This window comes from Spea bombifrons, chromosome 4 (assembly GCF_027358695.1).
Source record: "Spea bombifrons isolate aSpeBom1 chromosome 4, aSpeBom1.2.pri, whole genome shotgun sequence".
In the NCBI taxonomy this organism is placed as follows: Eukaryota; Metazoa; Chordata; class Amphibia; order Anura; family Pelobatidae; genus Spea; species Spea bombifrons.
The window spans coordinates 67192590-67219597 of record NC_071090.1 but is presented as its reverse complement, the minus strand read 5'-3'; the positions used below and the strand labels follow the sequence as shown (position 1 = coordinate 67219597).

The 27008-nt window shown below is 36.5% G+C and overlaps 1 protein-coding gene across 3 annotated transcripts; it reads left to right on the top strand.

Annotated features, from left to right (window-relative positions):
- Positions 1-955: 955 nt before the first annotated feature.
- GATA3 (GATA binding protein 3) lies at positions 956-26702 on the top strand. Of its 3 annotated transcripts, XM_053465417.1 has the most exons (7): positions 956-1302; positions 2624-2695; positions 11486-11846; positions 13411-13938; positions 21355-21500; positions 22742-22867; positions 25602-26702. In XM_053465417.1, the coding sequence occupies exons 3-7, from the start codon at positions 11606-11608 to the stop codon at positions 25884-25886; spliced, it is 1326 nt and encodes a 441-aa protein (XP_053321392.1). In that variant the 5' UTR covers positions 956-1302; positions 2624-2695; positions 11486-11605; the 3' UTR covers positions 25887-26702. The 3 variants fall into 3 exon arrangements, with proteins under 3 accessions (XP_053321392.1, XP_053321394.1, XP_053321393.1); XM_053465419.1 differs by lacking the exons at positions 956-1302; positions 2624-2695; positions 21355-21500 and adding an exon at positions 21557-21636 and having other exon boundaries at positions 10893-11846; XM_053465418.1 differs by lacking the exons at positions 956-1302; positions 2624-2695 and having other exon boundaries at positions 10893-11846; positions 21358-21500.
- Positions 26703-27008: the final 306 nt, after the last annotated feature.

The window sequence follows — 27008 nt, the reverse complement described above, 5'->3', positions numbered from 1 at the left end:
ATCGGAAAAAAAAAACAAACGCCCGGGCTTCTCTTTTTTTGTATAGACTCGTTTGCTGCCTAATTATCTTTAATTTATTACCTTAATTGAATTTGTTTTCTAACGATAGGATTGGTGTGATCAGATTACATTTCACTGCACAACGAGTCACCTAAGAAAGTGTGAGATGTCTTCCCAACGTCAGCAGAAAGCAGGCGTTTAACGTGCTCCATAGCGATCCATTACACTGATTTATTAAACATCGCGACCGATAGCAACTCGCTTCTTCCCAGCACCTCGCATTTACAGCTGTCCCTGGAAAATCAAATACACTCCAGGTGCCCAGTTTACATTCACAGACATTTATCGAATTATATTATTGCAGAAATAAATGTGAAATGAAATTGTGTACATACAAATTCTAGAATATTGAGGTCATCATCGATTATGCTCATTAGCAGTGCCAGTCAGAGCTTTATTCATTTTTTTTTGTTTCTAGTGTGATATTATTCATTTTACTTTTTACGGTAAAATCGAATTTAATTCCCTAATTACTTACAAAATCATTATAAATCGCTTTCTTATTAAAACAATATTTCCATTGCTGTTTGTAACCTACCAATTATGTATGGTATATTAAAGATATTATTGTAATGTAATTTTAAAAAAAATTCCCATTAATCTGGTCAGTGAATACCCTAAAAATGCCTAGTGACATTAATAGAGCATAACAAAAAAAAAGGAAAAAAAGTGACTACGCTGTGTACTAATTAGCGGCCACTCCTCAGAAATTAGTATCAATGCACATTTTCTTGATCAGAGGGTCCTAAACTGAAACAGGCTCTGATATTCTTGGTTCTTATAACAAATTTGGACACCTGTCAGCCTTGGCAGAGACAGAACCCAAAAGAGACTGTATCTATCTGTGTGAGGGTAGTTATCAATGGGGGGCTGGGCTAACATAACAAATATATTGTAGACCCCAATAAATACACTGGAACCCATGCGAGATTAGCCTATTGCTTCAGAATTAGTTTATGAATATGTGCATAAAGATCCCCTGTGAGCTGGAGAGAACACAGTGTCTCCATTTCTTTTTGCTGCTGTCTCCTGAAGGTGGGGGTGTTGTTATTTGTTAAATGCTAGCAGCTAAATGGAGTGTGCTAACCAGCTCATAACCCCTGCTATCTTTTGGGCTTGAACTTGCAAACCTCTGATCCTTGGTAATACATCATCGTCCCTGGCTACAGGGCAGAACCCCTGTATGTTTTGGTATTTGGGGGTCCCTGGGCTCTAGACTGGATCCAGATCAAAAAACTGCAGGTAATATTTTTTCTACTCTCTATCTTTAATATCTTAAAATGTTTCGCATTTAACATTCAGTATTACCATGTGCACACTAATATATGTTTAAGATATCACTTACCAATTATGTTGATATGTCATGTTATATGTTATATTATGATATACCACAATGCAGTCACTGGGTACCAAGTCACGGTGGTATTTGGTAATGGCTCCCTGTCTTGGCAGCAGATAGGGCAACAGTTTTAATTGTGCAGAAACGAATTTCTGCATTTTAGAGCTGCCAAGGAACTAATCATCAGTTATGATGACCACGATACATTTTCTTTATTTCAATGATACAATATTTTGTTACTTTGGTTTATTTTATTTATACCTCATTTATTTTCTGTCGATACATTATAGTATTTGTGATATTTTTATGCGATCGCAACGTTGAACCGATACAACAGATCCTGAGGTTTAAACATCATTGTCTTTGGTAATGAAATTTAAATAACGCAGCGATAACACAATGCTGGAAATGCTCATAGTTGATTGATCACCCTACAGGTATGACGTCTGTCACCCTAAAATTACGATCAATAGGGTTTCACTGAATTTTCTAAAATCTGTTTATTCTTGGTGCGCAAATCAATACTGTTGCTCTCATTCAGATTAGAATATACATGCGTCTATATATATATATATATATATATATATATATATATATATATATATACACACACATACATATACATGCCTTTGAGTCCTTTTTTTCCCCTGCATGTCCTGTCCGTGTTGACATCGTTAGATCGTGTCCAGGTTAGATAATATTTTCAGTATTTTGATTCATGTTTTTAAATTGTTTAAGCCACATGGAATTATTAACAACAATAATAATAACAATAATAATAACAATAATAATGTAGCTATTTATACGGAAAATAGACCGGTGAGCTGTCTTGAAGGTGTTTCCTTGAAATGATATTTCTATATGTCTTAGCAGCTTTTATTTGATGGGATTAAAAAGCGTAGCATTTCTAGCTATAAGCACCCTGCTTGCTCTGTGACAGCTCTTGTTAGTTTGGGTAAATGGCATTATAATGGTTTAACGATCAAGCATCAGTGTGTTTATGGATGGTGATTTTTGTGTAATTTGCCAAAGAAAAAGCTTATATTGCAGCTAAAATTGTGGATTTGCCCGTTTTTTCCAACCCGGAAGAGTTGAGCTCTTTTCCTCCAGTAGAAGGTCAGATCTCTGGGTGGGTAGGAGGAGGTTGATTTTGCAGATTTTTTATTTCTCACTTGAGCTTTAAATGCCATAACCAGTGCAATCTGTCTGTCACTTCTGCTTCAGATCTTCAAGAGATCACAGAAAGAAGAGGAAAAAAAATATATATGAAGCAGCTGCCAAGCCTGAGCTGAGCAGGTCAGTAAATATACCATTCTTTCTCCTTCTGCTTTTCTGCAGTCTTTCCTTCCACGTGGAGAGAATTAGAATGTGATGTTTGCCTTAAAGGGACAGCATGCGTCTAGGGTAACCTATAACTCGTCTGTTATTGCTATCTAGTCGGTTTAGTCATTTTAAGGATTTTTACTTCTTTTGACTGACCTTGCAATGGTTTTCCATTGAGCTCTGATTTCCACAGCACCAGTAAGAGCACAAGAGGGGAGACTATGGATTTTAACCCCTTCTAAGGCAGGAGAATGCTTTGTTCAAAAGGTCTCTGGCACTGTGAGGGTTAACATTGTATTCCAGATTTTCCTGTAAATAATATTCTTGTGTGGGCTGCAGTATTATAATGTTACTAGCTCTAGGGTAATGCATGTCATGTTAAAATATGCATACATCACGAGCCCTTCCGACAAAAACCCAAATCTGCAAGATCAGACTATGGTGGGTGTTTGGATTCAATTTGCACTGATGTACAGCGGTTTAAGTGGAAAATGGAACTGTTTGGAGCAATTAGAATGGTATTCTTTAAAATGGTTGAAGCAAGTAAAAAGGGGGTATTATTAGATTTGGCGGCTGTTAGGGAGGGCAGGTTTGGGAAATGTCCAGCTGTATGAATGATCTGCTCTCCGATCCTTAGTGTAAATTATACCCTTACAATTGCCTCTTCATTATGTGTCGCGGTGTTAATCAGCTGGGTGTAGCTGGTTGTCTGTTCCCAAGACAGATAAAAAATAAAAAAAAAATAAAAAAAGGTCCATACTACAAAGACTAAGGGGTAATTGTATTTATTTTAACAATCTTACCGAAAAAAAGATACATTTTACAAATAAATGTTAATTTATGTAATTACAGTATTCTTCTAAATTATTATATTCTAATCTAATTGTATGTTTCTATACATTAATATTTTAGAACTGTATCTATAATTTTAGACGTATTTATATGTATATATATTCAGGGAGAAAGATTTGATACGTTTCGATACATACAGACCAACAGACACATTATAGAATGTAAAATCAGCAATTCATAGTTTTAGTTCATTAATCTGATTCTTAAGATCAGTTACATATTTCAAAAACAATATTCATTATATTATTCAATAATAAATGAATAGACATTTTTTTTTAATTTAGCTGATGGAATTATATGATATTGAGAATGACATATAGTTGTTTTTCCCACACCAAACCATTCATCTCTCTGTCCAGCCTTGTAAGGTGGATGTACATGACCAGCAGCAAAGAGCCATGATGTATTGCAGGGGATCAGAGGTTAAATATGCATTACACCTATATACTTAACGCGTCATGCAGTTCAACCTAAGCAAGTTCTAACTTGACGCGTAAAGAGGAAATATTTGCTATTAATTCTTGAGTTTGTATTATTGGATTGATACGCGATATATAGAAAGATAGATAGATAGATAGATAGATAGATAGATAGATAGATAGATGATAGATAGATAGATAGATAGATAGATAGATAGATAGATAGATAGATAGATAGATAGATAGATAGATAGACACGAATATTGCGATCTACTAAGTATTTCGTTTAACGTCTCGCCTTTTGAGCTGTAAAATGGGTTTCTACTTTGTTACATTTTATTTTTTGTGTATTCATTTTATAACCAGTTTTGAGATCGCGACATACAATCTGTGGCAGAAACCACAAGCTGTTCAGAAATGCAGTAAGTGCGTGGGTCTTGCAGCTCCATTCGTGTTGATTTTGTGTCCTTTCGGTGGAATTATTATTATCTTTCTGATTTAATCTATGAAGCATCGGTTCACAGAGATTCTTAGAAAGATAATGTTATATATATGTTGTGAGAAATAGTGTCATGGCCGGGTACCAGAGGACTGTATGCCAATAATGCCAGGGGGACTGTACTATATACCTTCTATGTATAGGTACCTATTGCATACTAGGGTTTACTGTGTAGGTATAAAATACACGTGAGCACACACGCGTGTAAAAAACACCTTTAATCCCGGTACATCCACTTAAGTATTATTGCAGGCATTAGAGCTTTGTGATTTTTGGGACAGGGAAATGGGCAGACTAGATGTGCCCACAGCTTCTTATCTGCAGTAATATTCTGATCAGTGGGTGGTCATCTGGCTGTTAACCGGATTGAGGCTTTATGAATCGTTAAAGCGATTGATATACAATGGGTAAGGTTTCAGAGAAATCAGGGGATGCATTACACCCCTCAATTTTAGCCAATCATTTTACATTCTTCAAACTGTGTCATGAACCTTTAACTTGGCTATTATATGACATTCAGTTACAGATAATGTAATTGAAACCCATTCACTTGTTTTTTTGTTAAGCTTTAAAGGGTTAATCGTGCAATTCCTTCCTACACCATAAAGAAAGACTGGCTAGGCGTCAGTCACACGGCCAGGAATCTATTGTGCTTGGCATCGCTGTACTATGAGCTACTACAGCTATTATTAAATCATTTGAGAGAGATGAGCCCCCCAAATGGTTCTGTACCAGAGATCACCCCATGTTATCACCTGCACTACACTGCTGGGCTGCTCTCCCCCTGTCCAGTCCTGGATATAGGCATGTGATAGTCAAGGGCTTGGATGTTAAATGTTTACATTCAAGTGGAGAAATGTGGCAGTTGAGCTGTTCTCAATGGCCTCTGGAGACATTTAACTAAAACACATTTAGTCTCAGCTAGAGGCAGACAAAATACCTATAATCCGTTTTCCATTCGTGTCATAAATAACTTATTCAAATGAACAGGAAAAAGGGATCCAACAATGTTAATAATAATACGATTTATAATTAATCTATTATTATTATTAATAATAATATTAATATTATTTTTTATTACGCGAAGCGCCTCAGAAACGCGTAATCAAGCTTTAAAAACAATAACGGTAAATTAAAATAAATAAGATTTATTATGCCCTGTCCTGAAGATCTTATTCCCAATTCCCGGCTACCGTCCACATTTTAGACGCGCAGAAAATGCTCCTGTAAGTTTCCAGCCCGGGTCTGCTTTGAGACCTGGAACCGTGAACTGCCAAGATCAGCATTTTCATTAACTGTTTAAGTGACAGAGGGGAGAACAATCCACTATAAAGCTATTCACCCATCGGTCAGTCAAAGTGTTAAAGGGGGGGGGTGCACCCCAATCTGGGCTGCTCTCTGTGCGCACAATTATCCTCTATTTTCCTATTTAGGCTGAACAGAAGTTGTTTTACATAGGAAAGTATTCTGAGCTCTGCCCCGGGCCGTGTCCTCTCTATAACCCTTGGATACTCAGCCCAGGGCTGTTTATACAGCTTTACCTGTACTACCACAGGACCCTGTTAAATCAAACGTAACCTAATCCTGCCACGATCTCTTTAACTCGGTGGTATTCAAGGGGTTTCATCTACAGCCCCCAACAAGGGGACACATGGAAATTCAGACCAGGTGTAGAAGAAACCTCTGGCCACTTGAGTCCTTCACTTCAAAAGACTATCGAACTCAAACAATTCACTCTAGATCTGTTGGGCTCCATTGTTTCAAGTGAGCAGTTCTGTTGACTTCCTGTTGCTTGATGTTTCTGACCCTTGCTTTGTAACTTCGCTGTAATCCAACTACTGCTCTTCATTACTCGCGGATGCTGTTAGGCTTATATGGGCTTGAAAGCTATCGCTAGGAATCGGGATTCGTTTCTTGAATACACATGGCGTAAGGCTGACGTCATTTTCATTTCCTGAGAAATAAATAACCCTTCGAATGCTGGAGATGAGGACGTGCAAATAAGATTGCGCTTTATCTCGCCGATCGCTAAAAACGTTCCCACTGTGAGCCGGTTATTCACAGGCTGTCTCCAGCAATTTGGTGTTTGCCCCAGGGAGGAGGGCAAATTTGAATAGAGAAAAGATAACTAGTTTATCAGAAACCACGAGTGTTTCAGGCTTGGATCTTCTTTTTTTTTGGAAAAGGACCCGAATAAATGTCCATTTTTCACGTACACAAAGGCGCTCTCAATCTTAATCTCAATTGATCTTTTTTGGGGTCATATCTCCAGCCCAGTGATCGCCTCACACAGGACACATTCCTGGGTTATCATGACCCTTTCCACAAATTAGAAAAGTAGTCTAATTGGAATCTAATAATTGTGAATAGAGTTTTTTTTTTAGGTTTTCTGTTATTTAGTTTATGATTCAAAAACCAGATACTATAAGGAGAGACACCAAAAGCCCAGCGATTGCCTGCAGATATCCCTTTAACAAGAATTCTTTAATTTGTACGACTGATATTTTACTGGATTTATGATCCGGGAAAGAGAAACCCCAAATCCAGCTGCTCTCCTAAGGGCTCCATAGTCTGCGATTGGGCTAGATAAGGGTTGTAATCCTCTGCAGACAGAGTTTGCATAGCCTCACATTTAAATCCCAGGAATGGGTTGTTGTTGGACATTATTTCTTTGATTTAAAGAGACGTCTGGGTTAAACGGTCATTTCTCCCCACCCAGGGCTGCAGGCTCCCTGGGTGGGATATCAGGAGGATCTCTGTGTGACAAGTCACCCCACAGCTCTGCTTCACCCTCCTGTCTGCCATGCCGTGTTAACCCCCTGGGCCTTGTGGCCAGTTAGCTCTCAGCGTGAATACATACACAATCAGCGGGGATCTCGGAGCTCTGTCTCTCCACTTCAAACCAAATTAAACGCCCCTTTTCTCTACTATTGTTTTTGCTAATTGCCCAGACAAAGGCGTCTATTAGTCGTGTCAATTAGGAGCGGGTGGGGTGGGTTCAATGGTCACATTGCCCAGCGGGTAAGTGCTCATCGGATTCCAGCCTACAGTTCTCCATTCTACATCTTCACCACCATCTTCATCATCTGACCCTCTCTTGGACCCAGCAACACTTATCAATATCATCTAGATATCTATCTTTCTATCACCATCATCACAAAACGGCTGGTACTTGAAGAGTTAACCCCTTTATTCGTTGCAGCGTTTTCTGTTCTCGTTAACGGCGATCCAAGTTCCATTATTAACTTCTTCCTTTCTTAAATAAACCAATCAAACTGCCAGGATTAATTGTTTCATGGGAATTTCTGGACGCGCTCCAATCTTACGGTAGCTTTTGTTTTTTAATTTTGTGTTGGTTTTATTTTTTTAGGACAAACGTGAAAAAAAATGTTCAACCCAAAGGGTGTCGGGATTGTATATACGGCGCTGTAACGATATTTAGCAATACCCCTTGTACTGTTATCGGACGCTCTTAAGTAAACAGTCAAGAGACAGCCTTGGGCAGACTAAAGAGTGACATGTTCAATGGTTTTGGGCTCTTTAAAGCGATCTGAGTATTAGCGAGCTAAAGCTGCAGTGACTCACGCGAGGTCAATCAGTAAGTCACAAACGGGACTGAACAGATAAACTATGGGAACGGCAGCTTTTGACGCAAAACGAATTCCATTCAAGCGTCACTCGTAGTAGAGGGGAGCACTCAGTGCTAGTGGTGCTCACAACCGTGCTGTTACTGGCAATCTAGCGGCTATTAGGATCATTGCCCTACCAGCCAGCTGTTTAGAAAAGGCAAGCGTGCAAAAGAGATGACCCGGATTAGTGGGCTTTTCTCTCTGCCAGGGCTAATATAATAAAGTTCCCTTGGCTTCATTTCTGGATGTTTACTTGTGGCGTGACGTCACGGTTCCTGGCGTCGGCCAGACTGGCCAGTGCAGGGCAATGCATAGCATCAAAAGAGCAACCTCCCATTCCTAAATTGGGGAGGACAGGCTGGGAACTGGACACTGCAACTCCAGAATCCCATCTCTTTCTAGATCCCATGGCTGACACAATCAGCACATATACTATAAAATGTATAGCATATATATGGGATATGTGTATGTAGATATATTCATCAATGTATATTTATCTATCTACATAATGGATGTAAATACCCAGTCATTGGCATCACAGATCAGCTATTTATTAATGTAATTAACCATGTAATTTCCTATTCATTGCTTAGCATTTTCACACGATATACATAAAGATATTGCTATAAGCTCTCTGGGGGTAATTTACCATCAAGTGTTTGTTCTCCGTGTGAGCTTGTATTTGTAATCGTTGTGAAACATTGTATATAGAAGATTTCCAATAAATATATACGGACAGAATTCGATACCTATAGGATCAAGTCCCCTTATGTATATGTGATATCCAAAGGAGATGATTCATATTGTAACAATATATCTTATTTATATATCTTACCTGTTTCCATCTTTTCTCTGCTCACATTAAAGCAATGAAATGATCTGTAATTCTTCTTCCACATCGTATAAAACAATAGAAAAAAAACATTACAGCTTCCTAACCAAAAAAGTGATATATGATCTACATCCAGTGTATACGTCATTATATATATAGTTAGGGCACTGAAAATCATTTGCTAAGAATTACGTTTGGAGCACTAAGGGAAAAAAAACCCTGCGAGGGATGTGAGATATTATTTATGCATGAACCGAGCATCCAGGGTTCATTCAATGAACGCTTATCTGATTTAGAAAGCCAGAGTGCCATATGATCAATTTAATATATAGTGATATATACATTACAGTGTCAGTAGGAAGGAACTTGTGGGTGGAAATCTGGAAAGTGAAATGAATAGTTTTCTGCAGAACCATGATCGGATGGAAAAAATAAACTAGTGCGTGTGATGGGAGAGAAAGAAGAGTGAGAAGAGAGGGAAACTAAATCTACAATGAGAATGACTTGGGCAGGGATCTAGAAATAATGTATGGTGGGAAAAGTTAGAAGGTGACGGTAGAATGCTGATAGAGGGAGATGAGGAAAAAAAAGAGAGGAGATGGACAGAACAAAACTTGGAGGGGAATTACTTGTAGGGGGAGATAGAAGTCAAAGCTACAGAAGAGTTTAAATGGGGCAGAGGGCAAGCTACACAGTCAAATAGCCAGAATTATAATTGATGGACTTTATGAATGTATTCATTTACACAATAAACATATATGAGCCACGACTAAGCTGGAGTCAGCATGGATTAATGTATACACCCCTCCACCGCACCCGGGTTAAGTGCCCTACTAGGAGCGCCTGCTGCCCGGATGGGTTACAATATATCCCGAACGATTTCAGCGTGCAATTAATTCACCGCTAGGGGGCGCAGTAACTCAACGCACTGAGCAACAGGAGGGTTACCGACCTGTACTTTCCAGCCAATCGCTAACCCGCAGCACAATACTCAGAACCGGTTTATTCTGTAATGGTTCTTACCCCCACCTTTCAAAAAAATACGACTGTGTAGTGTACCTCCGCAATACGTGGAAAAAGCATGTAAGATATTAATAAGGAGAATGATGCATCAGCCAGGGAAATTATATTACATCGATTCTCAGTAACTCCTGTAGGATGGGACCTGTAATATCTTCTCAATAAAAGTTCGCGGATACACATTTATGGAGTGATCTGCTTACGATTTATCAGACATCTACTTAGGAAATTTATCGGTTTTAAAGAAACCATACAGACATATTTCGTACATTTCTGTTAAATGTTACTTTCTAAACCGATTTCTACAACATCTCTCTCTCGATTGTGATTTATCTTTTATCTCTAAATTTCCATACCTGCTCTTATCGAAAACCAAGTGGGGACAAGCCAAATATTTTACAGTTACACACCAAGTTAAGCTATAGCGAATTAAGAGCGATACCTGTATATATATATATATATATATAGAGAGCTATATTTTCTATCTATCTATCTAGATAGATATACATAAATATCATATATATATATCATATATTTTATATAAATACATCCATATGCTATACATATCAATTTTGTTTTCAATAAAAAATTGAAACAAAATAATCTCTACATATAGAATTATATAGAATTTTTATATTATTTTTTTTTTGTATATATATACAGTTTGAAGTTTGTAGAATTTTGCTATATACATATATATTTATTAGTGTGTGGATATATATATATCCACAAATACACAAATATAAATATATATATAAACACACAAACTGCAAACTGTATATATATATAGATATATATATATATATATATATATATATATATATATATATATATATATATATATATATATATCTATATATATATACAGTTTGCAGTTTGTGTGTTTATATATATATATATATATTTTTATTTGTGTGTGTGTATATATATATATAGGAACACATGTGTTTGAGTGCTTGTGTACTTTGTAATGATTTTGTAAATAGTAATGTACCCCCTGCTCTTGTTTGAGGTGGAGGGGAGACAATGAGGAGGGGAGGGGCTGAGGTAGGGTGTCCTATTCCCTCCCTGTGACAATCCCCTCCCCTCAAGTCCTGATGACAGTGGAACCCTCCTTAAGTTGCGTCTCGCCACAGCTGTCTGCAAGCATTGAGCCGCCTGGCGCCATCCTGCTACTTTCAGAAAGAATGCCTTCACTGTAAAAAAAAAAAAAAAAAAAAAAAAACACATAGAGGGAGAAAAAGCCAAGATCCGATCGCTCAGTCTGAACTCCCTCTCCTTGGATCGCACACCTCCTTCCCTCCAGCTTTTGTAGGTTTTTTTTTTAGCTGAACTTTTTTGAGTATGAGACTTCAGTCACTCCAGGAGGTCCTTCAGTTCACAAGGTGGCACCGCTAAGGTGACATCGGACAGATCAGCGCGCACACCGGTCTCCTTCTAACAGAACTTCGCCAACTGCATTTCATTGCTGTTTGAAAGGTGCTTCCTAAGTCACTGTTCTCTTCCTTATAGGTGATAACCGTCATTGGATTTGGTTCTCCCTTTCCTCGTTGGACTTAATACTTTGATATTTGCGTGGATTTGGAGCGCATTAAGAACTTCGCTAACTGCAGCGTCTAGATTTGGGACTTTATGATGGAGGTCACTGCAGACCAGCCTCGGTGGGTCAGTCACCATCACCCAGCCGTATTAAATGGACAGCACCCCGACTCCCATCACCACGCGCTGGGACACACCTACATGGACCCCTCTCAGTACCCTCTGGCCGAAGAAGTGGATGTGCTCTTCAACATCGACAGCCAAGGAAACCACGTCCCGGCATACTACGGCAACTCAGTCCGAGCGGTGCAGAGATACCCATCAGCCCACCACGGTAAGTGCACCTGGGGGGTTACAGCCTGACGCTACAGATCGTTGCCATCCGAACACACATTCTGCGATAGGAATAGCATACCTGTATTCTCAGCTAAAGCAGACCACATGATATATTATATATATATATATATAAATATATATATATATATATTTATATACACGCACCTTATTTATTAAGTTGACACATAGGCACGCCGGTGATTTTAAACGATTTACATAATTCTATACCGTATTTCATCCAAAATTCCAAAAAGCAATCCTGTTTTATTTTTAATTTGTTTTATTTATGTTATTTAATTATATCAGCTCTATCTATCTATCTATCTATCTATCTATCTATCTATCTATCTATCTATCTATCTATCTATCCATCCATCCATCATCAGGGTAATTCAGGCGAAAAGCGAAGCATTGCTATACAGTGCATTGTTTTGAGACTTCCGCAGTGCATTTATTTGACCCATACACTTTACAAATATTAGTCTAGGCACCCTGAGTATATCCAAGTGTCACAGTGACCGCTGCTATCAGTATGCAGTTTTCTCTTTGAATCCAATGACCTGTTGCTCATAATATAAATCTGGTTCATAAACTTGCTGAGTACACTTGGAACAAAAACATAGAGTATGTCTAGTATTTTCACACATTTGGGATTTTTTTTATCAGACCAGTTTCCTGCACTAGTTTTGTTTGTCTAGATATCTTCTCTCCTCCTCTTCCTTTCTTGGGTTCTTACCTGTTGCACACAGAGGATCTCTCCATTTCATTAGAAACTATGTAATGACTATTATACATTATGTACATCTATCTATCTATCTATCTATCTATCTATCTATCTATCTATCTATCTATCTATCTATCTATATATATATATATATATATATAGTCAATTATTATCCATCTATAGATATTAATTGATTTATAATATAGTCAAGTAAAATCCATCTCTCTCTCTCGCTCTCTCTATATATTGAGTTATTATATAGTCAATTAATATCCGTCTATACATATTAATAGATTTAAAATTATATATATATATATATATATATAATTTAATCGAAGATTTATGTTTGATATATAAAACATTAGCTTAAAAAGTCTATAACGCCCTGAAAACGATAGGACGAGATGTTACTAATTTGGAGACAATTTATATGGTTGCAATATGTAACCATTTCTGGGGGGTTTTTAACTGCAGACCTGAAATATTCATGTTTTTTCTATTTCCCGTTAAATTAAACCCGGCAACTTTGGGCTATTTAGTTTCAGACAGGAGGTTAAGTAACGGCACAGTTTAATTACATCTCCATACTTAATAATTTAGCGCAATCGAATGCGCAAAGTGAAGGATAATTTCACGCGTATATAACTCTAAATTAGGGCTCAGGGCGTACATAGAATCAAAGCGAATTAACCGATTTTCGTTAACAAGCAGAAACAATAATATACAGATGGTTAGGAATGATGTGAATTTGAGATGCAGATATTTCAGGCTAAGGTTAAATGTATATATATCTATATTGGCTCCCCTATAATCTCACTTTGTGACTGTGTTTATTTAGGGAGCCAGGTGTGCCGCCCTCCTCTCCTGCACAGTTGGCTGGATGGCAGTAAGGCTCTTGGAGGACCCCATTCCGCTTCACCATGGAATCTGCCCCCCTTTTCTAAGACTTCCATCCATCACAGCTCCCCTGGACCTCTTTCGGTCTATCCCCCGGCTTCCTCCTCATCCCTGGCCGCCGGACATTCCAGCCCACATCTCTTCACCTTCCCCCCTACTCCCCCAAAAGATGTCTCCCCGGACCCTTCTATCTCCACCTCTGGATCCAGTGCTTCGAGTCGGCAGGAGGAGAAGGAATGCGTTAAATACCAAGTATCTCTGGCAGAGTCCATGAAACTGGAATCCTCTCACGCCAGGAGTAGCATGGCTTCACTTGGAGGAGCATCTTCTTCTGCCCACCATTCTATTTCCAGCTACCCATCCTATGTCCAAGAATACAGTCCCGGGCTCTTCCCTCCAAGCAGCCTTTTGGGAGGCTCTCCAACGAGTTTTGCCTGCAAGTCAAGGCCCAAAACACGTTCAAGCACAGGTAGGACTCTTCCACAGTTGTATCCTCATCATTTATTTTTCTTGTGCGTTAACCTCTTCATCTGTGGTGCCTTCAATGAGGTCTCTTTTCTTAGTTGGTTTTATTGTCACTTTTTAAGCTTAACTTTCATAAACAAAATATATTAGAGGTTGAGAACCTGGCTACTGTTCCCTGGAAATGTGGAGGCCAACTTGTGCAAAATGATATAAAACTTATATAAAATCAGGCTCATGCTGATATAATTTAAAAGCCAAGTCCCTAGCCAGATTGAATGCTTATGGCTGTCCAATTTAATAAATCCATTAGTATACAAGGATTATTGAAGATGACAAATTGGGGGACCGGGGGGGTGAAACAGACCACTGTGTTAGACCTACATGGCATTCTTAAGATTTATAGGATCTAGATGCTTTGCATTGAAAAGCCAAATCTCAGGTTAGCCAGCAATATAATCTAGTTTTTTTAATTGTAATTTTTATAATGTAATATAGCCCCTCATGTGAACCATACAAATAATAGCAAATTTATATGGGCTCAGTAAAATAAATTACTCAATGGCATGATTATATATATAAGAGAATCCATTCAGTGCTGTTTAGAAATTAAGCTTGCCTGATATCACAGCTTCCAAAATAAATCTAGACTTGAATGAATCACTTTAGTTCCTAAAATGGGATATATATATATATATATATATATATATATATATATATATATATATATATAACATGAAATGGTTAGAGAAGCTACATGTATGAAATCATGGAGCTTTTCTTGTTTTTAGTTCTGTTTAAAATGACATCATAGGGAGAGAGAGAAAATAAAACTAATAATGTCAGAGCCTGGCATGGGATGAGATGTGTTTTGGAGGGGTTTTCCAGGGTAACATTTACTTTGCCTGTCTGAACTAGGACTGTCTCTATTTAGTTGATATATTTGAGTTAATCCAATTATTTTCAGACTGCTGCACGCGACAGTTTCATTGTTTACCCAGCGCCAAGGAGTTTAATAGAGTCCGGATGTGGTCAGGCTGACCAGAGTAGGCAATATCTCCATGCACTGGGCACGGGGGAAGGGCACTTGGGGCACTACTACCCAAACATGCTCCAGGTCACAAATATTGTAAAAAATCATTTATATACCCCATTAGCCTATATCAGTCACAAGAGCATCTAGGTGATTTTTACAAGCAGGGAATGTATTCTAATAATTGCTAGATTTCGTTTGTAGAATTATTATTATTATTAATTTTATTATTATCTGTGCTACTGCACATGTTGGCACATATTAAAAAATATATAAAAAAGTAACTATTTCATTGCTTTATAGCTATTTAAGAAAAGGTTTATGGTTAGAGATTTCATTTAGAAAACGAATCGGTCTCACTGAATTGTGTAATAAGCACATCTAGAAGTTTATTATTTATTATCGATATTTATAAACAAATGGGTGTAGAGGTTTTATAATAAATGTATTCTGTAGTGAAGATCCCAGTTTGATGTAAACACACAAAGCTCAGGTGATTTAATAAAACCATTTAAGCGGAGAGGATCCCGATGAAGGTCCAGATCCTTAGTAAATCGGCTGCTGGGTAACATGGTCTCTGAGCAAAATAGGTCACTGAAAGAATGCAGCTGATTTTTTGTTTTTTTTGTTTTTCGTGTTTCTAATGAACTGTGGTTTCCAAAACCCCAAGCTCCGGTAAACATTAGAGTGATTGCAAAGTGATCAACAGTCTCATCCGCAGTCTAAAACTAACTCGATTCATTTACATTCTTGATCCAAAAGAGAAAGAATCTTGCAGGAGCTGGAGCTCTAAAGTTTCAGATAAAGGAGATCAATACATAGGGAGATGTTTAGCTGTTCATTGAAGCTGTACATTGAAGCTGGAAAGGGTTAATGCATGCACAAGATACATTGTATTGTCACAGCCGTAAGAATAGTGACAAACTAGGGTTCAATGGAACAGCAGTTACTCTGTGGTTGTGGTAAACTGCACTATACAAAAGCTATATATTTGGGTTTTTTTTTTTCAAAAGGCCTCCTAGATCAGCACAGCACTGAGAAAACTGTCAGCTGTTAAACTGCAGGATGAGGCCTGCTCAGTGTGTGACTGAACCAAGCACAACAGGGACATTAGTAGGGTTAAGAATGGTAATAATACATTCCTTGCTAGAAGTTATTAAGAAAAAGGGGTGGTTTAACTGCACACCTCTCCTCAATAGTGTTTACAGCAATTGAAAATAAAAATGATTACACTATGTCATGCAAGGACAGTCACAATAAGCTGATTGTGTAATGGGGAAAATGAGGAGAACCTGCTTCTCAATTCCTAGCTGCCTTAATATGCCAGAACATTAAGGTAACAATTGGGACCAATACAGGGCACAAAATGCAAACACTCATGTATATATATATATATATATATGCACATTTAACTATATATATATATGTTTATGTATTATTATTATTATTATTAATGTTTGTTGGTAGTCATCTGTGGCCCATCTGCATCACTTAAGCAGGTTCTATGTGTGTGTGAGTTTGTGTTATCCAGTCCACAGCCCCCAGCCCCCCCCAGGGGGAAGAACCTTAATGTCTTGTATTCTCCATATGTAAAGTGATTGAGACCTTGCCTAGGGACCTATGTATGTCCAACTCACTGACAGGTTAATTAAAAATGTAATTTAGTGAAAGTGAGATATGTATAGAATCCAGAACAAGGTAGCTAGGCCTCTCCTCTTTTGCAACTGGAATGCAACTCCCATGACACATATCCAATCTGAAAATCCTGACAATAACTGCTCTAGCTGATAGGAACTATTATCCTGCTTGTCTTCTGTAAAGTAACACAGGCCACAGTTTACACAGCGTTGTTCAAATCCCTCGGTGAATGGCAACCCATTCAGAGGAGTTTCTTTGCAAAGAAAAGGTGCAATAACTATGGTGATAGAAATCAATATTTTGTCACACATTACTGAGCAGGAATGCCTGTGTTTAAAATGACAAACAAAAGAGGCTGTAATGTTACCTTTAAAGTTAACAGGGACTCAAAGTTGTCTAAGCCTTTCAAAGCAGCCTCTTCAAAGCCAGCTGGTAAATTAACATTTAGCTTGCTCATATAAACAAGCCAGCTACTTTCTGTATAGCAGGAAAGCTTCCCCATATCGTAACAGATACCAACATATATGATAAAAATCTATGTTTCCCTTTTACCGAAACTTCTTTGTAAATACATGTATACATGTATAGGTGGCTATATACATATAAATGTATGTATGTATATATATATATATATATATATATATATATTAATACATGTTATATAGTGCAATATAGCGGATACATATACTCTCTTGAAAATATATGGGATATTCAAAATAAATTTATCTAAAAGAAAACCATTGGAGAATTTGCCTCCTAGTCCACAAAAAAATATCCTGTTGCATTTATATTGTTAAGGTCCACAGGATAAAGGTTTTAAGAGCCGATGTGATAAACACAATTTAATATTTTGCACAGTTTATTAAAAGAAAATCACAAATAACTTAAAATCAGCTAAAACTTATATGTGAGTTTAACATGTTACTGGGAAATATTGTAAACATTTTATGAAATGTTTCTTTACCATACTATTGCCAACTTATTTTAATGTAAAATGACATATATTGTCTTCTCCTATTTGTATTAGAAACTGACTTTTTTACCTCCTTGAGGGAGCATTGTTAGCACCAAAGAACACAAGCTAATTGTGTTAGAAAAATCTCAGACCTATTCAATGCATTTCTGTCTGGCATGTTGAAATTATTATTAAAAAAGGAAAAAAATCAGACTGGCGATTTTCCTGGACATTATTACATGTTAATTAGCCAAAAGGTTATCAGCAATCTAGACAATGTTTAATTGTTTAGAAATCTCCAAGCTAAAAGGTTTCGAGAGGCCAGAAATGTCAACAAAATTAAACATATTATTGTTATGGTGCCAAAAAGATTTTCTAAAGTAATTGTTTACGAGTTTTTAAAGGGATTAAGGAAAATTGGGATGGTGAGTTGTTACTTTCTTAAATCAATGGTTTTAATTTAGGGTATGATTGGGTAAATTACACTTAAATGATCTGCTTCATCAGTTAATTGGGGGTAAACTAACATTTTACTAATCTGCCCTGTGTGTTTTGGAATTATTGTTATTACTGTCTGAAGCACACAAAATGTTAAAAGGTTTTCCTGTTTAAAGTGCGTTGCTACTTACCACAGGAAGGTATAGTCAGCAATAATATACTTTCACTTCTGAAATAACACATAATATAATCAAACCCCAGTGAGGAAGGCAGTGACAGAGCATTTGACTGTCATAGGGGATACAAGAATGTCAGTTCCATAGGAAAAAGTCTGGTAAAAAACAAAAAAAACCCAAAAACATATATTTTTACAGATACTTAAAAAATTCAACGTAAAGGCGATAAATATAATAGGTGCCATGAGACAGAATGCAAGTTTAATGAACACATTTTGGATTTAAAACTAAGATTATGGAAATTAGAAGCATAGAATGTATAAATTTCATTTATTATAAATATGCAGTTAAGTTGTGTAACAGATATTTGGGGTTTTCACCTAATTTTGAAATATTTAATACCTTTATTTAATGTCAGACCCTATAAAGTGAGATGGCATAGAGTATATTTCCAATACACAGGTAACCAATACTGAAATTCTTTTAAAATGCCTCTAATATTACCATACAATGTGATTTCACCTTTTAATTACCAGTTAATATGATCCCATGCAATGACATGGAAATGGTTAAGCATTAGAGGATCATCTTAAACTTTTTTTTAAAGAAATTTCAGTGGAATAATGTTATTAATCAATAATTGTGAATATTTCCCATCTCATATAATTACTGGACTTTTTAAAATGGAAGAAATATTTTTTGGGGAGTCTAATCGCTTACTTCACTGTCGACTATTAATAATTAATAATGTGAGAATATAATTTAAGGCGCATCGAATACCCACTGTTTAGTTTGTCTTGAGCAGTTGAAGTAACGTATTAACTCACAAAATGTTTGTGTCTCAACTCATTATTCCTAGTTTGCAAAATATTTAATGAGAATGCACCAACATTTTTTTTTTTTTTACCAGCACTAGCTTTTTTTTTGAAAAAAAATTAAAAATATAATAAATAATTTCAAATTTGATTAACAGTATTATACGCAACTTGCTGAAGTAATATTAGTATACAAATATCTGCTTAAAAAATCCAGTGCTGGATTTTTGTAGGGAAAAGCAAAATTACCCTTTGGTTTCCAAAACTGAGTACTACTTTTTTGTTGTCTAGCAATTTTTTATTTATAATATGGGTCATCACACAGAACCCTTCATACTAAATGAGCTACAAAATAAACTAAAACCTGGTGGGGAAAAAAGGTGCCTAAATATTATGTTCAGAATAATTTATATTATTATATTAATAATAAATATTTTACATTTCCAGTTTTTAGTATGTTGAAGGCATCCTGCGTCAAAACATTCAGTGCCTTTATGTATTTAATTACTTAACTTATTTATACATTTACGTAAACACTTTCGCTGGTGCACGCAGTGCTTTGTAACACCTATTCAATAGACGTAACAGAATCTCATAATGAATTATGCCCAAAATGAATTAAGTTCCTAACAGAATTAAAGTGTAATAAAGAGACAATACAATTCCATCTAACCACAAAACAGAAGTTCAAAATAAAGAGTACATTTTCTGTGTGTATACACATAAAAAGAGTTGTGTGTGATGACTAATTCTTGTGCACAGTAGTAATAGTTGTGCAAACACTATAGCAACCCGTAGAACTAAGGGTACAGTGCTGTTGGCAATAACAAAGTAACGTGATTTAATTAATTATTAAAGTAATTATTAATGAGGACCTAAAGATAGGCAGTCAAATAACAAGTTCGAGCCATTAGTACCAGCATTAGAAGCAGCAAGAAAGAAGTAGACTTCACCTAGAGTTTTGTGTACAGTTCTGGAGACGCTATATTTAGGATGATAGAGGTATTCTGGTCCCAAGGCTACTAAATGGTCAATAGTTTACAGGATAAAAATGATCAGGAAAGACTAAAGAATTTCAACATGCATAGCTTGGAGGAGAGAAGAGACAGAAGGAGATATGACATAAACATTTAAATGCACTTTGATTCAAACAATGTACAAGAGGGAAGTATATTTCAAAGGAGCAGAAATGTCAAGACTAGAGGTCAGAGGTTTAGATGTAATGTAAGTTAAGTTTTACATCACTAAGAGGGCGGCAGATATGGGCGGCAGATTTCCAGTAGTGGTAAGCATTAATACAGTGAGAGAATTTAAATACACATGGGATAGTCCAAGTAATGTTTTTATAGCAAGGAAAATGGGCAGACTAGATGAGCCAATGGCTTCTTTTCCGCCATCAGATTTTCTAGAATGTTCTGTGTGATTTTTACACTTATATCAACCCCCATCACTTGTAAAATGTACCTACCTTCTAATACAAGGACTGCCGTAAAACAAATGATCGATTAACGAATATCACAAATTTGAATCAAAGGCAAGTTTCCAGTAACCGTAGACCATAGTTGGTCTCAAAGATCACGCATACATGATGCATGTCGAAGGTACGCAGTCCTTGCTAATTTCATGCTGTATATACAAAATATCTCAGAAATGATATACACACAGCCAAATTGTTTAGTGTCTGACATTTCCATCCTATACCTCTGCGTTATTTCATTGGGAGGGACAGATAGTAACGGTCTACTCACTACTTCTTACAACTCACTAAAGCATTTAAACTCTATGCAAACTTTAAAAAACATGCCTAGTTAATAAAGATTAACCCCTTAATGACAAAGCCCGTACATGTACGGGCTCAAAATGCATTGTTTTCAATGGGTTTTGGGACCGCCCATTGTCCTTAAGGGGTTAATGATCCAGTCATATTTGAATCCAGTTGCTAGGAAATAAACTGTACTGTCTTCATATGTTTGTTACATATGGAGCAAAAACAATAAGATGATTCAGGTGGATAATGCCATCTGTTAACCATTTGAATGCCAACTGTGTATACGCCATTGTGTTATTCTGGTTTGAATGAAAAGGAGGCTCCACAAACACCATTTCAAATAATGCAATACGTCCTTTATTAATTTAATTATTTTAGTGGGGGGGGCATATTAACAAAAAATTTGACCTTGCCGAGATGTAATCATCAAATATGTTACCCTGTTTAAAATAGCTTCTGCTTAGTCCTGTTAGAAAGTGGTGATGGTGGGAAAGACATATAAATGTCATGTACATTTTTTTTTCTATTATCTACCTGTTGGGGTTAAAGGTGATACAATAAACTTTTCCACAAATCAACCATGTGTAATCTTGTTTTCAGAAGGCAGGGAGTGTGTAAATTGTGGGGCTACGTCAACACCCCTGTGGCGGAGAGATGGCACCGGACACTATCTATGTAATGCATGTGGACTTTATCACAAAATGAACGGCCAGAACCGACCTCTCATTAAACCCAAAAGAAGGCTGGTAAGTTCAATTCTACCATACAAACACCAATTCTCTTCTTTCTCTAATTTCCCCAGCTCAGGAAGGGAAGCTTTCAGCAGGAAATTGGCATCCCCACCAAAAGGCTTGTTATAGTGATCGGAAGAAGTGTTATCAAGTAAGAAGGATTAGACTCTTTGGGGCCCATATTATTAATATCCTTACCACCTGTCTGTGTTCTAGATCACAAACACTCACGTGGTGATATCTACACATCCATAAGGCCTGTCTAACCTTTGCATATTACTTTACCCCAAAAGGACCTATGTTATTGATAATGGCCTAGCAAACTACCCTGCCAATGGAACAACACTTTCCAATTAATTAATTAATAAGCTCAGTATAACATCATTACTAGTACAGATTTAGTTTATAGGATGAAATTAATGTATGTTGCTTCTTCTGTGCTTCCTGAATACCCCCTTTAAAAAACTATATCTTTCTTCTAAATACATTTTATGGTTTATCATTCATGTTGTTGGTTAGAAATAAAACACATCTGCAATCTGTTTTTGAATGAAATGATACAAATACAACAAAATAATACGGCAAGCATTTAATGACTTTAAAAAAAGATAGCGATCCAGTATGACTCCAGTTTTATATGGCCTAGTTATTTAAAAAGGAAGCTCCCTCTCGGAGAAGGGAATACTCATAGCTTTGATGGTGGGAAGTTAAACCCCCATCTCTTCTCCCTCCTCATAAGTAAAACAGACTTCCCAGGAAAAATCTGCCGGAAATCTGAACTCTGTAGATAACTCCCAAGCAGCACTAATTTCCCTGAACTGAACCATTAAGTAAGCTGTAGAGAAGGGCAAAAGCAATCAGAAAATGAACTGTAGAAAGCTCATACAGCTATATGTCATCACCTTCAAAGTATGGTCTGCATGATTACAAATCCAAAGCCAGTGCAGTGGAAACAAACACTGCACCAGTGTTACAATGACAAGATGCATGTTAAATGTGGTAGAAGCAATGTTTCTCAATGGCTGTTGCTGGTCTAAAGCTCCTCTACAACCTAGGCTATCTCCAGCCAGTGGGAAACATACAGTTTTTAGGACTCGGATGACCTGATTCTGCTGTTCATGCAGCACTTTGAAGATGATGGGAAAGGTAGTCAGTCCATTATCTCCATCTGGTTTCATTATATTTGCAATACTTTTTGTATCACATGTATGTGTTATCATCCTTAATTATTTATGCCTTTTTTTCTTCTCTTTCAGTCTGCAGCTAGAAGGGCAGGTACATCTTGTGCAAACTGTCAAACCACTACCACTACATTGTGGAGGAGGAATGCTAATGGCGACCCAGTATGTAATGCATGTGGCCTGTACTACAAACTGCACAATGTAAGTATATTGCAGGGAACATTTCTGTGTTCTTAAAAGTATGCTTTTGGTTGTTGGATGATGTTTGTAGCAGGAAATCGATATTAGCACCTTAATTGGCAGCTTCAATCATTGTGTGATTAGTATAGATTTGTTTGTCTTATTGTATTGTGGCCTTAGCCTGCAAATTTCCAGGTAAAGCATTGCTTTAGGGTCGACCTTGCAGTGAGTGCTCAAAGGAAAGAAAGAGGTTGTGGTAGAAACATGGCAGGGCTGGTGCTTGTGAGCGCCACGTAAGTTCTAGTTGGAGCTTCTGCTTGTTTCACAACTAGGGGAAATATACCTAACCAAGATTGATAATAATACCTTGTTATACTCAGTGAACTTAGTTTATGCTACCGGACCTTGGAGTTTGCCATTCACCATGTTATCAATGTCTCCAAATGATAACTGTTAAAAAATATGTTATATATACATTCGGACAATACATGCTTGCCACCATAAACTCAATATATATATATATATATATATATATATATATATATATATATATATATATATATACGTAAAGTATGAAATTATTGCTAGTTAAAACCCCAAAGATATACACCCAGGGTGTGTTAATGTTGGGAGTTCCCATGCCATTGGTGTTATGCTGCTCAGCCTTCTAGAATGTAGAGGATAAAATATAAGACAAAATGGGTTTATTATAAAAACTACAAGGTCGCTGTATAACACGAAACAAGAGTTAACATACAAAATAGTCATCTTTCTTACCATATATCTTGGCCCCATTTCAAAACCAGTTACAGAATATACTACAACATTTAAAACATACAAGACAAGCTGGTTGTTTTAAAGTTGAGGTCAGGGGCTTCTAATTGCTATGTCCTTAGTATACAATTAATACAATGTTTTATGAGACACTTTAAAACACCATATCTTTTTAGAAATAAAATTAACAGTTATTTTTGTGCTCTTTCTTTTAATAGATTTATTTTACACCAACAGTTTAAGACCTTGAACAGACATTATAGATGTCGTTACTAACGACAATGAATGTAGCAATGTAATACTAAAACGAACCTACAATTTATACCGATCTTCTAAATTATGTAGTAATGATGCCAAAAAATAATAATAAAAAAAACATATTTACACATTCACACCTTCTAGGTATTCTCTTCAGGTGTGAATCACAACGATCCGTCTGCAAGATTAAGCTTGCTTTATTTTCATTTAATTAAGTACGCTCTTTTGATATGTGCTGTAGACTTTGTAACGTAAAATAGGTCATTATTTTTTTACATTTGCAAAGGAAAGATATCTAATGTTCTGCCATTAATTTTTTTTTTCAGTTAGAGGACTTTATAATATAAGTAACAAGCAGCAGTTTTATAATTTTTTGTGGCGCACTAAAAAAAAATACGATTTTTAATCTCTCGAAGTAAAGATTTTTTTTATTTAAAAAAGAAACAAACAGCAAACCCTGGCAATGTATCTTTAAGGGAGCTTTAAAAAACAAAATCTTCTTTCTGTCTTTTATTTATTATTGTTACATACACAAAGAAGTTTTTTTATTTAAAGAAAACTACCCATTTCTTTTAAATAGTTAGTGCTACTCTAAAAAGGCGGGAAACAAATTCCTAACCATTCACTCTGTAAAAGTCTGTAAAATTCTACTCGACATTTCTGTTTTTTTTCCCTTTTTTTACGTTCTTGGTCCTCTTGTTCTGTTTCATTAAAGTCCCACAACGAAGACAACATTTGGAACCAAACATCTTGTGAATATTTGTTAGATCGGTCTGTGCTTTTACACAATGGAAAAATGTGTGGGACTACATTTCATGTATTATACATCATATTTTCTTTTTTTCATATTTTCTATTTAATTAAATATGACTCCAGTTCATTTTAGGGAAAAGAAAACTGCTCACAGTGATAAAGTAGTGTAAGCAAGTTTTAACACTAATTTGTTTTAAACGGTTTTACTATACAGTAGTCCCTGACCAAAAAAAGACTAAAATGATTAATTACATGCCACTCCTTAAACTTAGTTCCAGTATTCAGAAACCCTGGCGAGGCCAAAGCCCACCAGGTGTCAAATTGAGTCTTTGCACCGATCCTCTTTGGCAACATGCGTAGCTAATTACTTGTATAATAGGGACGTACGACACGCTGCCCTCTACAAGGATTACGCACAATTCACTCAGTAGGCTATTAAAGCTGCATACTGGTGTTTTATTGGAAAAACTTCTCCAAGCCTCGGTCCCCCTTTATTAAAAGAAACGGATACAAAAAAAAGAACAGTTTGACATGAATGTGTTAATTGTTATGTGAGTGGCACCCACTTAATTCAATCAGCTTGTTGCTTCAGAGGGCAGCATGTGCATGTTGACAGTTTTTTTTACGTGAAGTGATTTCTGGCTGAAACTGACAGCTGTCGGTAAAGCAGACTCGGCCCTGAATTGTGTGGCCTCTTTGTGTTAATTCCAGTTCACTAAACTGTAAAATGCTGTGTGTGCTGTTCGGGAGTCACCATTCTAAGAGTGATAAAAGTATTAGAGACTTGCAGTGAGCGCTCAAAGGAAAGAAAGAGGTTGTGGTAGAAACATGGCAGGGCATATATATGTAATGTGGATGATTTTGTATTGACCTTTGTGAACTTGTTTTCTTTCTACCTGTCTGCTATTGATTCAAAAGTGTTTCAATCTAAAGAATGAGTAACAAAACCAAATAATTATTTTCTGTTTAGATTAACAGACCTTTGACTATGAAGAAGGAAGGAATTCAGACCAGAAATCGAAAAATGTCCAGCAAGTCAAAAAAGAGCAAAAAGATCCAGGACACCCTGGATGATTACCCCAAAAGTAGCTCCTTCAGTCCTGCTGCCCTATCCAGACACATGTCTTCACTCAGCCACATTTCACCATTCAGCCACTCCAGCCACATGCTGACCACACCAACACCAATGCACCCTCCGTCCAGCCTGTCCTTTGGACCTCATCATCCATCCAATATGGTCACTGCCATGGGCTAGACTTTGTCGGTCTCCACTCAAGACTTGATCTCTTCTTGCATTTTTGTTTTTGCAGACTGACGGGCCCTGAAACAATGCAAATATGTTATTTAAAAGCTTACACAATTCGGTGTTTGCCATTTTAAAGGAACTCACTGTGGTATCTATGTATTCCAAACCACTGAATCTGGATCCCATTTGTGAATAAGCCATTGAAATTTATATTCCCTACTAAAAGGGGTTTCCAGTGCTGTGAATAAAATAAAAAGTGACTGAACATTGCTAAAAACTTTTACTATATCATAAGATGTACATACAGAGACTTTTATTGCCTCTTGGCAAATGTTTGAAGAGCATGAAGGACTGCAAGAAGATATTAAGAATGTGGCAAGAAAACCTAATAGTCACATACTGCCCAGAGTTTTGGACGTGTAAGTGAACTAACTGCCAGCACTGTTTCCCTAGACTTTCGGAAGTTGTTTGATGCATAAAGTTGTTGACAGTTCATACATTCGGGCTTCTGGCCTCTCCTAAGGAAGTACTATCAGTCCCAGGCAATCAGCATTAACTCACGGATATTGCCAATAAGGATTCCCAGATAGTCATTCTTCAGGCAGAAACGCATTGTGAACAAGTTCCTGTAATTGTTGTTTGTATGTATAATTAAAATGCACAAAAATAATAAAAAAAACGTTGTAGATTTATTTCATCATGCTATACAGACTGAATGGTTGTACAAATTTATTTACTGCTAGTGTAAAGAACTGCTTTTATTGTTTTCATATTATTATTTTCTTCCTTTAAAAAAAATAAAATAGATTACATTCTGTTGAAAAAGGCTGTTATTCTTTATTTAATATAATGCACACTGATTTCACAGATGACACTGATTTACCTGGCTTTCTTCTCCAATTACTAAGGTATTTCGTTTGTCATCATTAGAAGCTAATTATAAATGCACCAATGTTAAAAAATGTTTTAAAGGTTACTACAGGTTTATGCTACATTATTTTATTATACAAAGAATACAAACATTTACTTTTATGTGCAGATGTAAGGACATCACTGGATTGTGCGCTAAACGGTACCTTTGCTACCGAAGAATAATCTTTGTAATTTTTTTTAGAATTAAACTGCAGATGA

Coding starts and splice junctions, on each gene's coding strand:
- GATA3 (XM_053465417.1), top strand. CDS start 11,606: ATGATGGAGGTCACTGCAGACCAGCCTCGGTGGGTCAGTCACCATCAC. Junction 11,847..13,410: donor ATACCCATCAGCCCACCACG/GTAAGTGCACCT, acceptor GTGTTTATTTAG/GGAGCCAGGTGTGCCGCCCT. Junction 13,939..21,354: donor CAAAACACGTTCAAGCACAG/GTAGGACTCTTC, acceptor TCTTGTTTTCAG/AAGGCAGGGAGTGTGTAAAT.